We start from the raw sequence: 15,815 nt of genomic DNA, 5'->3' as shown, positions 1-15,815 counted from the left end.
GAGGACTGTGGGAGCGTTGCTTCAAAAAAAAAAAAAGAAAGAAAGAAAGAAAAAGAAAAAAAACCCTGAACAGGCACTGGAAAATGTCACCCGCCGTTGAGAGCCCCTCGCTGTCAAGTAACAGGAAAAAAAGACACACTGGGCCAGCTTTCACAGCCCTGACCTTCACTGCTGCACAGGTGAGGCAGGACTGGGGTGCATCCACCGCTGCTTCGCACAGCACACCTATCTGACAACTGATTAGCTGTGCTAGACTAGAAACTCCCTGGGGCTTGTGCTGCTGTTCCGAACTGGCATCGCGGTTTCACTGGTGCCCTAGCTGACCCCTACCTGAGCATCTGAGGTGTAACATTCGCTGTTCTGTCTGTAATGATAAAATACAAACTCCCCTGCATCTCGATTCAAAGCTGTTATTCTTCACTCGAGTCCCCACACTAGTTTCAACTCCAGAAACTAGTGCAAGAGATTTCCCTATTACGGCTCATATCAATGCATTATTTTTTACAATGTCCAATGTACTTGAAATGTGCACTCATTTCATTTGCCTGCATAATTAAGCATAGTGCCACTGGATGGTACCCACTCTTTTGGCTGAAGTGGTTGAGTGGAGAGGTGTGGGGGTTTACCTGCGTCTCTTTCTGGTTTTCCTGGCAGCTCTCCTCCTTGTATGGCTCAGGCCGGTCCTGGCTGTCGGACTCGGTCGGGCCCTGGGGCTCTGGCGCAGAGTCGCTCTCCTCCTCCACAACTCTCATACTTTCACTCTCCTCCTTGACAGTGACAGGATCAGACATCCTCATCAGAGAAGGCTACTTAGAGCATCTACCAAGAGCTCGGGACCTACAAGAGATCAGCATATGGAACTTTGTGTTACCGGGCTGTACTTAAAAAAAAAAAGAAAAGAAGATATTTCGATTTAATGACATTAACATCCACCAAGTCTTTACTCGTGTGTCCTCATTCAAATAATTAACTGCTTCACTTAAAAGAGTTTATTGGATACAACCCTCTGTAAACTAAAACATATATATATGGAAATATAGTTGAACATGGTACAGGTATATGTAGTTCCTTATGGAGACGTTTTGATATTGGGATTTCAACCTATGTTCTGTCAGCCATATCTACGCCTTACTGGTTGGCCATCCTAAAACACCTCCAATGGTTATTACGGTGGAGCAAGTTCCTCGTTAAGAGCTATCTTTACCCAGTGCTGAATTTGTGGATGGGCCTGCGGTAGCGTGTTGTCGTGGTGACGGCCGGACCGGGCGTCCCAGTGAGCGAGGCAGCAGTGGAGCTGGCGGTGGTGGTGGTGGCGGTGGCGAGTGTGGAGCGCGGTGGAAGCCCTGAGGGAGAGGCCCATGTCCCCGTCACCAGCACTGGCTCCTGGCCGTAACAGCAGTGGGCGCCAACGAGCCACTCATGCCTCTCACGACCCTGGAGAAGAGGAGAGATGGCAGGCTAGGGTTAGAGAGGCGGTAGCCAAACGGCCACTTGTTAAGAGATTACGTCACAGGATCGACCGATGATGCTATCTTTGTTTGCTTTTAGCCTGCGACGGTGCTTCTGAAATTTCCATTAATGATCAGACTCTGCCCCTTTGAATCTAGCTCTCTCAGGGCAGAGTGATGTTGATTAATCAGATCCAATTCAAGTTTCCAGACAGAATTATAAAAGACGGAAAGAGAACACTGTGGTCAACATCAGTCTTTATCTATCTACACATCTATATATATATCTACAAACCCTACACATATAGCCCATCATGTGAAGGTCTTCAAAAATTCTGTCAGATATGGCTTTTGGCAACAAGAGCTGATATGCTTTGAAATTCACTGTTTACAGCACATTTGTACCAAACAAATCCTTCTCTGGTCTGGGTGCCACTTTTGACGCGCTTCAGCAGTAGAGCTTCAGTAGTCACTGTGATGTGAGCCACCCTTAATGATCAAATTAATCTTCAAACTAGACAATAATGTGGAACATGCAGACTGTCAGTGGGGAACAAATAAGTGGAAAAACAAGCAAGCAAGCGAGTGAGCGAGCGACAAGGTAGTTGGAGAGAAACAAAGAAACAGAGAGAGAGAGAGAGAGAGAGAGAGAGAGGAAGCGATGTGCAGTCTGGGCTCTCTGGGTACTGGGCTGGGATAAGCAAACACGGGCCTGTGTCTGCGACGCTGTAGCGCATTTATCACGCTAATGGAGCTGTGGCGGGGGCTGCTGCATTATTTAAGCGGCTGATGGGCCCGGCTGATTGGGATTCATGAGGACTGGCACTCCAGGGTGCAGCCACGGGCTTGTCATTGGAGGGGACAGGTGTGAGGGACATCACACATCACACTCACTCTCTGTCTTTCTCACACATGCGCAAAAACACGTATTTGCCCACGCACAGCACAGCACACACACACACACACACACACACACACACGTTCATCTGTCTTGCATCATCATGCAGCGGCAGGTACCAGTGGACCCGCTCCTCCACTGGGCCCCATTTCACGACCTCCCGCTGTCTCAGCACAAGCCTCCACCATCAAAATGACAGCCTGCCAGACCTCCACGCACCCCACCCCACCCCCCCCACCACCACCACCACCACCACCACACACACACACACACACACACACACACACACACACACACAGACACTCACTCCTCCACCCACCCCCAACCTCTAAATGAATCCTGCACACTTGATCGCTGAGAGCCGTACTCTGGACCAGCCACAGGGTGGTGAGGCGCTCTGCATATTCTGACTGCCTACGAGGAAAAAAAAAAAAAAAAAAAAAAAAAAAAACACCACTCAAGAGTGATTACGCTCTTAATTTGAAGGGAGAAGAGCTGTTCTCGCCATAGAGAGAAAAAGATGGAAGATTTGCTTTGTTTCTCAGCACATTCAACCCTTGAAGTCCACCCACACCCACGCTGACCTGCCCGTTTGCTCTCTCTCTCGCTCTCCCCCACGCTGGGGTCCCTGTGGATGGAGCTCCAGCAAGCTTGCCCAGACGACTTCACTGCCAAATCACTTCAGAGCTGTGCGCTGTGTTGTATATAGTGACTTGATGTTGGCTTGGCATCAGTTCATCACCACCAAGGATCTATTTTGAAGAGGATCTATTTAAAAAGATTTTTGAGGGGTGGGGTGGGGTGGGAGGGGGGGTTCTCAAGTAAACAGTCGGTTGGAATCGCAGGCCTAAAAAAAAATCCTCCTTTTTTCTCAGCATCACAGAAGCTGAAGCGGACTGTCAGCGCCAAGCTGTCTTGAGTTCCTCTGCATTCCCAAGGGGTATGTGTGCTTGCATGTGTGAGTATGTGTTTGTGAGTTTGTGTGAGTGTGTGTTTGTGAGATATGGGATAGTGTGTGTGTGTGTGTGTGTGTGTGTGAATATATATGTGTGCGTCTGTGAGATGGCGGCTGTGTGGTATGTGTGTGTGTGTCTGTCTGTGAGATGGTGGTGTGTGTGTGGTTGGGGGGTGGCTGTCTCTTCGCTCTCCAAGAAACACGGTGCTTTTCAGTAGGCTGAAGAACAGCTGTGCTTCTGTGTCTACACTCACAGCTAATTGGGCAGTTTGTGCCAGGAGAGGCCACTGAGTTTCAGGAGAACGGCGGCTCGCCATTCACTGCCGCGCAGCCAGCAGCCCGCGCCGCTGGCAGCCAATGAAGGCAAGACCGCCACAGAGCCCGGCACCGTTATTAGTGCCGTGTAGGATTTAAATCAGCGTCCCATTATTCAACATAGTACGGGTTTTGTTTGAAAGAGTACACATATTGGTGAAAAATATGTAGGCTTAAGGTTTAAGGGGAAATATCAAATGAAAATTCAGATCACACTAGGAGCTTTGTGATAATGGCAATAGACAGATGGCCAAACATTATAACAAGTCAAAATAACATTCTAAATGAACAGCCTAAAATCAACAGAAATGTATTAATTTGTAAAAGAATTGCACATAATTCAAATAATAGTCATAACTTCACCGGTGCAACTTGTATACTTCAAGGACAGTTTTTCAGGATGGATAGACAATGAAAGAACAAAATTAAACATTGAAAGAAACAATGCGAATAAATAATAAAAAAATTCAATAGCACAAAAGACCACATGAAGCGTCTGTTATTCGTTTTCTCATAGAGCCGTTGCTGCATAGGCACACTGGGATGGTGTCTGCTTTAATATAATCCCCATCACAGTGTTATTATTATTACTTCACAGCCAATTATATTTGGAGATGATTGACATTTGGCTAGAACGGGAGCTGAATATTAATGCTAAGGGGCGCTCAGATACCTGCTGCTTAATTCATCTTTTCATTTAACAGCAACAGAGGGACAGAGAGAGGAAGAGGGAGAGAGGGAGTGAGCGAGAAAGAAAGAGACAGACAGACAGACAGACAGACACAGAGAGAGAGAGAGAGAGAGAGAGACAGAGAGAGAATGCAGGACACCGGTTGTTTGCCTTGACCCGTTGAATATTATGCATAGGGAATTTGTCTTCTGTCACTGCAACTTTATACTGCTGTGTTTTTCTCTCATTCATCTGCACTTGAAGCACATAGCACTTTTACAAAACACTCTCCCATCTACAGCCTTGTCCCTCACAATGTCCATCTCTTTCTGCCCTGAAGTTCACAAACCATGTTTTTTTTTTTATCACACCATGTGAACACGGCTGTGCTTTTAAGGACTGGACAACAATGACATCATTACACAGCCCACTACCCAGGCTGAGGAGCACAGGAAATATGATTATTTGAAAGGTGCTCAAAAAAAAAAAACCTCCCCACCCCTTCCCTTCCCTTCCCTTCCCCTCTGAGATCACTGATCCCCCCCATTGTAAAGCCCTGCCATCTGTCCCCCGGCAGGACTCCGCTCCCATCGCTCCCACTCTCCATCCCTCAATAACGCACACACACACAAATGCACCCACTGCAGAAAGAGAAAAAAAAAAGAAAAAAAACACACACACTCGCAGAACCACAAATACAACGAGATAATGAATACCGTGGCCTTTGGCGACGCCCATTTGCTAGGCTTAATGAATCAATCCCAGGTGTAACCTTGTCCCACTTTTTTTCGGGCGTTTCGATTACCCCATTTTTACAGGGCTCTGCAGAGCACACTGAGGCTACGCCAGATAATTCTACAAAGACTCGGCACTCGGCACAAAAACAATCCTAATCGCCCCTCAAGGTAGGCTACAGGAAACGCAATCAGGGCAATTAGCAGCGAATTATTAAGCTATTAAGAAAATAAATGCGAGAGTTTAAAAAGGGAGGTTACCAGAGAGCGAGAGAGCGTTTTTAGGGCTGGCACATTAACAAGAGACCTTAATTAACCTTCGTTAAACTCTCAACAATGAGAAAGAAAAAACATATTGATTTTTATTTTTACCTCACGAAAACTCAGCAATGCTATGAGTGACAAAAACAATTACTGTCAATAAAAACCCAGGAGAAAATCCCTGGCTCACTCAATGAAAGAAAATCTTATTTCTGCAGAACAAACACATATACACACACACCGTTCTCACACATACACACAAAGACACACACACACACACTTCACGGATCCATTTTATAATTTCCCACACCCTTGCAATTCCAATCAAACACTCAAGTTTAGTGGGGCTCTGTGTGCGTGTGATTGAAAACAGTATAAACACCACCTTGTAGCAGCATTCTCCTCCACCTTCAAAGAACCTCTCCACCCCTACAGTCTGGAGTGGAAAGGGCAAATAAACCACGCAAAAGGAAGCCATCCAGGGGTCAGTGAGCTGCGTCTGCTCAATAGAAAAATACTATTCAGACACCACAGCGCCTGCAGCAACCTCACACACACAGACACCTCCACAATGTGTCTGCAAAACTTTTAACGAGGGCTGTCAACAGACCACCTGCTGACAATTTCTATGGAAACCAGACTCAGGAAGAAAGAAAACTGTTTAAATACAGCTTTTGCGTCTTTTTTTTCACCATGTTGACAAGACAGCAGTACAAGCCATGCCAGTACGAGATGCTGTCTTAGTTTTATTTAGCCTATTGCGTGCAGCAATGACCTCCTCACCTGAGGAAGTGCTGGAGAAGTACACATAGGCACGCAGACAAACCATCACTCACCTGCAACATAGTCGCCTCCATCATTTTCATTGGTCAACGCTTTAGTTTCCATAGTACCAGACGATGCATTGGCTGTAGAAGTTATTGCTGCTTAAAATACAAAAACTCCCCAAAGCAGCTTCCCCCTCCCCCCTTTTTATTGTTTCACCCTTTCTCTCTCCTCAGTCTCTCCCTCTCTGTCTTTATTCCTCTATCACTCCCGCGCTCTCTGTCCCTTCCTCTCTGCAGCGGCTGCTCTGTCTGTAGCTTAACTGCCGGAGCCCATGGCTGAGACTCAAACCCCCCCAAAAAAGCTTGGAGACAGCGGCAAATCAACGGCAAGGGTGTGTGATGTCAGCAGCACTCTCAGCCAGTCAGCGCGCGTGGCTATGCTGCTGGCGCGTCACTGGCTAAATTGAGCTCTTCATTAGCGCCTGAGCCGCAGCCCGAGGCGCCAAGCAGCGGAACTGTGGGAGGCTTTACCTTCCCACCCCCATCAGAGTGTGTGCATATGTGTGTGTGTGTGTGTGTGTGTGTGTGTGTGTGTGTGTGTGTGTGTGTGTGTAGATGGGGCTGCATTTGGGAGCAGTTTGGGTCACACATGCACGCACATTCACTCTCTCACACACACACACCTCACACCTCACAGCCAGCAGGCTTATGCAGGGTCAGGGTGCGCTGAGACGGCTGGCTTAGGCAGGGCTTCTGAAGACATACCACTGTGGAGTGGTCTCGCTTTCAGCTGCACCAAATTTTGTACAGGAAACCTCAATTTCTAATTGATTACTCTTGCCTCCACTAGTCTTTGGTGTAGGATGTGCACTGAATGACCTGAAGTTTTATGAAACTAAAGGCAGCGTTTAAACAGACAGCCTAAGGGCTAAATGTTCCTGGTTATTGGTCTTCTCTATGTTCTTCTCTTCAACAGAATCGTCTCAGATTTATCTACCAACACAGCACTTCAAGTAACTTTTGAGCATCTAAATTCTCCACTGAGGTAAATCTTTGGTACCAAAACAAAAACATGAATGAAACAAATTAACTTACTAGTGAATGCATGAATGAAAATCACACCAGTAGGAGGGTTTCTCTTCAAAGAGAAAAGAAAGGTGTGAGTGTTATTGCTTGATTCTTATGGGAAAAGGGCTAAATCCCTGGTGGACCATCGATCCACTTTTGTTCTTGTGGCACCCCACATGGAACGGCAATCATCTTATACACACGCACACGCACACACACACACATGAACGTTGCATGAATGCAGACATTTTGCACAAGTCTCATGAATCACCACTTCAGCCACAGCATCCTCTCCAAATAAAGTGCCGGCTCAGGTCCTTGACACAGAGCCGCCCAGGAACAGCGCGTTCATTAAAAGTGTTTACATTATTCGCCGGCAACACAGGCCGCAGAACGGGCCAGCAGAGATAGCACTCAGCAATTATGAAACGCATCGTTTCTCTGTAATAAGAATGTTTGAGTAGACTCGATTTGAGATGTGACGGTAATTGAATCGAGAGGTGTTCACAATTTCTCAGACGCCGTTTCTGCAATTGTGGTGTGGGTTCGATTTAAACCTACCCCTTGAGCCTGGCAGGCAGCATTAATATCTCGATATTACTGTTTAAATAGTGGAAAAAAAACAACAACATAAACCCTCAAAAAAACGCATCCTAGCTGAATATTTCAGAGAGCCCTGCAAGGTTGCAGTATGCCTTCAGTTGAGAACAGCTGTTTGAGGACAGTGAAAAGACTGGCCGGGGGCTTCTTCTCTGAGTGACAGAGAGGTCCACTTGCCTGAGCGCTGCCTAGGCACTGCGTTTCGGAGTTTTCTGGGCAGCAGAAGTGGCACAGCAGCCGTCTCTCTCTGCCGCAAGGGCCTCGGCGGTAAGCTTTCTCACCATTCCAACGCTGAAGTTTAGGTGACGCCATCACACTGACAAGCGGAGGCGTGAACAACGTGCGAGTGGGTGAGAGGTGTCAACACACCGAGGCACACAGATAGATATCCATCGCACCACAACCACCCAGACACTGTGTGCTTCTGATAGGCATTGCACATTCAATGTCAAGCTATTCACAGATGATCTTAAAATAAATAATAATTAAAGGAAAGACACACCAGTTACTCCAGCTCCAGCTCCAGCACCAACACACACACACACACACACACACACACACACACACACACACACACACACACACACACACACACACACACACACACACACACACACACACACACACACACACACACACACACACACACACACAGTGAAACCACTAGCTCATTGTTACACACGGTATACACTTCGTGTGAGAGACACGTGCCATCACTGTAACACCATCCAACCTGTGAGATTCTGACAGTCTAATCATAGTTCTCTGGAGAGGGGTGATGATGGTGAGCAAGAAACACAGCAGATGAGCACAACTTCTCTAATTGCCCTCGCCTACTCCACCAAGAAAATGAACTTCTTACTTATTCAATTACAAAGACCAGATGTCAGAGGCAATGTAAAATAAATGTAGTCACAAATGGCAGGCCGTTTATATTGATCATCATAAATCCGAAGGAGGTGTCATGCCAGAGCTAATTACATGTCCTCTAAATCAGACACTGAAAACCTCGCAGTGAGAAAATGTCGAACTAATTTATGGCGTGACGTCCCAGCGAGGATGGAGGAGTTGCAGGCCTGCCGTTTTGCTGGAACTCATGACACCCATGTCTCATTTCCTTCACCGTATTGAAGAAATAATAACATCTCCACTTGGCAAGACAAAGGTTCTCAGAGTAGGAAAGGTTCTCAGAGTAGGAAAGGTTCGCATAGCGACTGAGCAAGGTAAATGTTTAAATATAGATGCTTGACGTCAAACAGTTCCAACCAAACTCCGAGTCTGTGTCCAAATGATAATCAGTTGGCTGGAACTGAGTTTTGGAATAGCTCTCATAATGCTTCTAAGATTTTGTCCAGTTGTAGAAGCATCTAGTCCTATGATTTAGCAGTTCAATAATGAAAAATGGATGAGAAGTGTTTTAAGAAAGTACCTCCTCCATATATTTTCAGAACTTCCACTCTATGCTCTAGCCTACTTCATGGCCCCATTGCTAAGTGTGTGGGTGTGAGTTATGTGTAAGCATGTTACTACTGGGGGCGAAACATGTGTGTGCATTTCTGTGTCTACTATCAGGGCGGTAGGAGAGGGAGGGGGTGTACATATCAGTAGGGATGGGTATCGTTTGGGTTTTTTCCGATACCGGTACATAACCGATACTTTTAAAACGATACCGGTGCCTAAACGGTGCCAGAACCGATACTTTTTTTTTTTTTTTAATTAAAAGACATTAGGCTTATTTATTGCCAAGGCAAATAGTTTTCTTTAAATTTAACAATATATTAACTGTTTGAGGTATACTATAAATAAAAATAAATACAAAACACTTGGCTTCAAACCTTTTAACTTCAAACTATGAACAATATATTAACTTATAACAACTGTTTACAGTATACTTAAATAAATATAAATAAATACATAACAAACTCTGTACACACACTTCACACTTCAGTAATACTTTTGCAGAAATATGAGCATGTTTGCCTTCAGAGTAAAACAAATATTAATTAGTTTGCATTTATTTAAACCCACTGGTTTCGTGAATGTGTAGCCTACTGCCCCTTTAAAAGTTTAGCTTCAGGGCCTCTTGTTGCATATGCTGCACGTCGCGTTGTTTGAATCTTTTTGTGCGAAATACAGCCACACTTTTGATCGTTTACCTTTCGACATTTTCTCCGTTATATTGATGGCTAGCTCTGTTTGTGCTTGCTCTGTGCAAGGCTGCCTGCTCTTCGCTGTCAGACTGTTGCAATGTTATTGTAGCGTCCAAGTTAGTGCTCTCTTAAGAACTCACATTGAGAAGGAATATCTTTGGATGAGACGGTAGCTCTCCGTTTAATAAAGCGTATCCAACTTCTGCTTAGAACAACCACACTTATCTTGAAACCGAAACCACACGCAAGTCAACCCATTACCATGGCAACTCCTCAACACAAATCCCGTTTCCACTAGTCCCATACGGAATGCAGCGTGAGCGACACAGGCGAGAGTCTATATTGGGAGATGGAGCAGTTTTATATGTGCCCCACGAAATCTGTTATCAACACAAAAAAGTATACAGATCTACTCAGAAAGATCTACGCCACTAACGTTACTTCTCGTTAGCTATCGCTAGTTTTGTTAAATTATAAAAAAATTAATTAAAAAAAAAAAAAAAAAAAAAATTATCTGCTCAGGCACCGAAAGGAAGCACCGAAATCTGCGTTGCATTTCGGTACGGGTAGGTATCGGTTGTATGGAACCGGTGCCGTATTGGTACCGGTTCTCGGTACCCAACCCTACATATCAGTGCCCAAAGCGTCGATTTCCTCCAACCCTGACGACCCATCAACCTGCCAATATGAGTGTGCACTGTTTTTGAGTTTCAGTATTAATCAACCGTTAACGCCCAAATACTATCTCACTACGTAAATAGTGCACGCATAGGTTAACACAGATCCATTGCAGACAGTCTTCCTGTGGTAGCTCCCATAAGTGAGAAGGTGCCGGAATTACAGAATACAGACTATGCGGAGAGCTGTGGCTGACAGCCGTCAAATTCCCTAAATCGCCCAGCAGTTTCCATCCTGAAGTCTCGACAAAGAAAATCAAAGTGGCCCCATCATTCATGTCTCTCCGACTCTAAAGCTACAGATCAGAGAGGGGGTGTGGGAGGAGAGAGAGGGGGGAAAAAATCTCTCAAATAATTACAGCTTGCCCTACGATTTCACAGTACAGTTGTCTTTTCTTTCTACAGAAAGAGAGAGGGAAACAGAGAAAAAGCAGAAGAGGAGAAAGAAAACGAGAGAGATAGGAACCCACACAGCATTCAGGCAGCAAACACCTGGCACACGGCTGGTGAGACAACACTTCCAAGCACCAGTCCGCCCTACTCCCCCCCCCCCACACCCCTCAACATTTGCATAATAAAGAAACCGTAATGGCAGCACTTACTAATTAAGCCTCGCAATGCAATTTCTCTTCTTTTCTAGAACAAAACGGGTGGTGCATAGAGTGAAAGTGAGACAGAGAGAACGGACGACCAAGGGAGAGAGACAGAATAAGTGACAAATACGTTTATTTACATTTTTCCCTAAGGGACTCGTCGATTCCTCCACGGAGGGGGGGGCCCTTAATGAGGTCCCTGGAGGGGAAACGAAGGCCTGCAGTCTAAGTGCACTGAGGAACATGACAGAGCCCGTGTGGACACAAGTCCATCCTCATTAGAGCACAGGCAGGGGTGGGGAGGCGTGGGGAGTACAGCCAGCCCGACATAGCAACGTGTTACTGAAAACTTGCGCCATCAGGTAGATGTTTGCTCAGGTGTGTGTGGTTATGGGTGGATGTGTGTGAACAGTGGTTCTTTAAAGGTGCTGGAGAGGTAAAGCGGTATAGTTCCAAACCCATGTGTCTATTTGAAATTACTGCCTATACCATGTTATATTCCCTCCCGAGGATCTCAGGTTTTACACTTTTACACTTTAGCTCTCGCGCACATTACATTTATAGTTAGAGCCCTTGTGAAACAAGAGGAAAGATGGTGACAGCAGATATTGAGACTGTGATAAATACATGTGCAGCAATTGTGAGTTGAGGATTTGTCAAGGATGACTCAATTCATTCCTATATTAGATTAGGCTACTAGGCTACTAGCCTACGATACCATGTCTAAACAAATTAATGTTATACAAGCAAATATGACTAATTTCAATTTTTTATTGGTTTACAAAAAAATCCATCTTGGACTACTGTACCATTAAAATATTGTTCGCATCATCCATACTTTGCCATTGCTTAAGGTAAAACCAAGATTAATATTCAAATCATTGTTCTATGTTTGGAGACCAAGCCCATCACAGTTGCCTAGTCTTTTAATGGATAGACATCTCCCAAACAAACTTAACTAAACCCAAACTCCTTGACTCTTTACAAGGTTTTGATTCATCAGTAGACACTTTTTCTTTATAAATACAAGCCAAGTCATTTAAATTACTTGGCAACCAAAACAAACACTACCTATCTGTTTTCTGTTTTCTCAGCTCTAATCCGGCCCTGCCCAACTCCGGGACCAAACCGAGACTGTTTGGGCCACAGCCACGGTCCTGCCTCCTGTGTCCTGTGATGTAAACAAAAAGAGTTCGAGGCTTTCGGAAATGCACCGATATATGAACCGCTCATGCCAAAAACCATGCCATTTGCTACCTTTGTGGCTAACTAACTTAGCAATTGTTAGCAATACAGCCAGGGAATGTGTGGTGCAAATGCTATTACAATTGTTTTGATAGAATTGATTAATATTGCTTTGTTATAGCATTATAATATGATTTTTTGTTTTTCTGTGTTCATTGTACTGCAGTGGTCAGCTGAGGGTCGTAGCCTAGGAAACAAGTCTTGCCGTGCTCTCCTTGGTGGACAATCTACGCAAAAACACTGGTAATAAAGGTGAAGGATCAATTTGCGGCTCTCGTTACTCGTTACGTTTTTTATACGATCATTTATCTGCTTTTCCGATTTATCTGAAATTACCTCATATCGGCCGATATTATCGAGGGGGGTAGGTTCTTTCAAGATCACACAAGACAGGCCTAGAGGTGTATTTTACTACTCAGAAACCCTTCAACTGAAAACAGCCTATACAACACAATCACAAATTATATGAATAAACAGTTTTGATGCGTTTATAAGACATTTTATATTTCTGTTAGGCCTGTGCTTGAACTGTAGTACTCTTTTACAACATAACTACCTGTGGAACAGTGGAATGCAGACGTAATCCCCGATAAATGAATTAGAGAGAAAAAAGGGACAAGATCTCTGCAACAGAACATAACCTTTGGAGGACACCTTGTCCCATTTCCCCCCCCCCCCAAAAAAAGAATGTCATGAACATGGCAACAGACATCTTCTGACACACAGAGCTCAGTGGAGCACAGCCTCCACCCGCTGGAAGTGAGCTTGAAAGGGATTGAACTCACAATGCTAAACTCCCTTAGTGATTGACCTTTCCATAAAGAGACATGAAAAGCCTTGCCATCACCACTCCAGAAGAGAAAGGGCAGTGGTGTTTGAAGTGTGCTACTGAACCCTGCCAGTACCCCTGTGTCTCACTCCACATATTAAACAAATCACTGATTAAGAAACTGTGTCAGGAAAGAGATCTTCACTTACATACTACACAGGCCTATAAATGAGTGAAAAACTTGGTCGCCCCAATACTGCCATTATAATGACCAGACAGCTTCAATATTAAATATTTAAGGGTCCGAAAAGACTATAAAAGTAGCAGATGCAGCTGTTATCAAGCAGTGAAAGCAACATGGTGCCTTTAATTTTACCTGGCTTCTTTTTAAATCATCTTTTCTATGCACTGGCTGTAAGGTTTGATGCTGGAAGTCATGCTATAAGTTAGCAGTGAATGAGCACCTGAATAAGCAGTGAATGAGCACAGTGCCTTTTGTTCATTGATGGCTGAATATTTGCGAAGATGCATGTGTATGTTCAGCTACACTCAGGGCAAACAGACAGACGACTTGTCATCCACGATCGTATAATTAAAACTAGTGGTGGATCACAGCACTGACAAAAAACAGTGGTTTAGGTTGGGTAAGACATTTCTACCTGAAAGACCATTCAGTTAAATGATAAAAAGATGTGACCTACTTGCTGAAAGCACGTGTATTAAAAACAGCCTTCTGCATAACATTTTGTTGAATAATGTAATTGTGTTTGTGTAAGCTAATGCAAATGGTGCTTCTATCTCTTAAGCAGGAAGAGTAGGCTAGCTCCTGAGGGTGTTGATATACACCGGCATTTGTTCACCTCTTGCCAGCACTAATGCATCACCCTGATGTTATAAATATTACCTGTGACAGATACAGGCCAAGCACAAGCAGAGATTGCCAAACAATACCACATATAAAATTAGCCTTAATGTGATTAGAAGGCCTGAAAATCCTGGTCGGGAAAACATTAGTTTCATATTTTAAGAGAACAGTAGATTGTAGTTGCTGGTTATTTTTTCCTGAACGCTTGGTTGTTTTTTGGCACGCAATGTTTCCCTGTGCCCCTGACCGTGCCTTTATACAGACTGTACTATGGCTTATTATGTCTAGCTGTTGTATTAGTAAGAACTTTCGCACTTGTTTGAACACCTTGTGGTAGCTCTGTGTTTGCAAATAGGCTTAAATCCCTAACGTCAAGATACATTAACATAGCGGTCCCTGGGCTAAGGACTTGAGGTTAGGACTGAAGCAGAAGATAGCTTATATCACCTCCGAAAGAGCCAAGATCTCAAGCACGATCTCAAACATAAACAATGTGAATTATGTTCAGGATGATTTGTTTGTTTATAAGAATGAACTTAACCAAAAGAGGAATCATGCCACATGCACTAACCAAGTGAAAGGACTGGTCTACAAACTTGTCCAACCTTTCACTGAAGGCAAAAGCCTATGCCAGGGACAAAGCAAAGCAAGTGGATAGTGAATGAATAGAAGGAGGAAAGAGACTACTGTATAAGAAAGAAAAGACAGCTTTTCAAATACTTACAGCCAGGCTTTTCACCAATATACACCCAATTATTATAATATGTTGTTGTTGTTTCAAAGGTAATACAACTCTTTCACGGGAAAACGTTCTTCTGTGGATATGAACTTTACTATTATCATTTCAAGGTGTATTATGCATCCTCTAGACATAATTCCTCTTTAGACAGTAAACGCCACGGTAGGCCTAATGACGATAGATGCAATTTTGTAACGTCAGACCCACATGTCGAGATATGAGTGACTCTCGCGGTGGCTTGCTACACTAGCTATTTTATGTTGGTCAACTAACGCTAAACTAGTAGACGCTGCAGCAATAGTAGCTAACGTTAACTTCAAAAGCTATGTGATTAACAACTGCCATTGATTAAAAATCAACTTTCATTGCTGTGATGCCACATCATAGGATTTCAAGTTTGTTCAATGCTTTGGTCTTTGATCCGATTGAACTTTATCAGCTTCGATGGAAAGCCTCACAACACACATTACAGCGTATAACCAAACCTGGCTGACGTTATCCAGTTATCGATAACCTTCATGAAACTTGAATTTATTTAGCAATTTAAGCTTCACTAGAGAGGTAATTGACTTTATTACGACTCAGTCATTGCATACATGCAAGTGACTATTCCCGTCACTGAAAACCTGTGCATGAGAGGTTTGGATGGCCGTAAAATAACATAATGAACAAACGAGTTGCACTGTCATTAACGTAACTGAACTTTATAATTGTCCCCGGGGAATAAGGGACGTTATGGGCTCACCTAACTTGGCATCACTAGCTAATAAGCCAGACACTGAATACAAAACCTTTTTTGAGTCAAATGGGAGGTGACATTAATGTCATTTACCCTCATGCTGACTTTCTTTCAAACGCGTAACGTTACGGGATAACGCACAGGCGATTCTCTAAAACAATAACCGTAACCATAACCCATTTTACCTAGGATTTAAGTAGATAGAATGAATGTCATACTAGATGAGATGGCCTCGTGAGACGGCCAGCTAGCTTACTTGCTACCTAAATTAGCTGGTGGGTTCACATTTAGCCATTCAACCTGCTAACGTTAACTAATTCGT

The 15,815-nt window shown here is 44.1% G+C and overlaps 1 protein-coding gene across 5 annotated transcripts in view; it reads right to left on the bottom strand.

Moving 5' to 3' along the window:
- The window catches only part of LOC308365124 (R3H domain-containing protein 1-like), a 37,586-nt gene that overhangs the window by 21,242 nt on the left and 529 nt on the right, over positions 1 to 15,815 (bottom strand). For all 5 annotated transcript variants that reach the window (XM_080838461.1, XM_080838462.1, XM_080838463.1 and 2 more), the window contains exons 2-3: positions 1,205 to 1,434; positions 627 to 837 (exon numbers count right to left, since the gene is read on the bottom strand). In XM_080838461.1, coding sequence (XP_080694587.1) covers positions 627 to 797 — 171 coding nt within the window. In that variant the 5' untranslated portion in view covers positions 798 to 837; positions 1,205 to 1,434. The remainder of the gene's footprint in view (positions 1 to 626; positions 838 to 1,204; positions 1,435 to 15,815) is intronic.

This window comes from Sprattus sprattus, assembly GCF_963457725.1.
Source record: "Sprattus sprattus genome assembly, chromosome: 5".
NCBI classification, from domain to species: domain Eukaryota; kingdom Metazoa; phylum Chordata; class Actinopteri; order Clupeiformes; family Clupeidae; genus Sprattus; species Sprattus sprattus.
The sequence above is the reverse complement of the archived record's forward strand: the minus strand, read 5'-3'. Positions and strand labels throughout refer to the sequence as shown.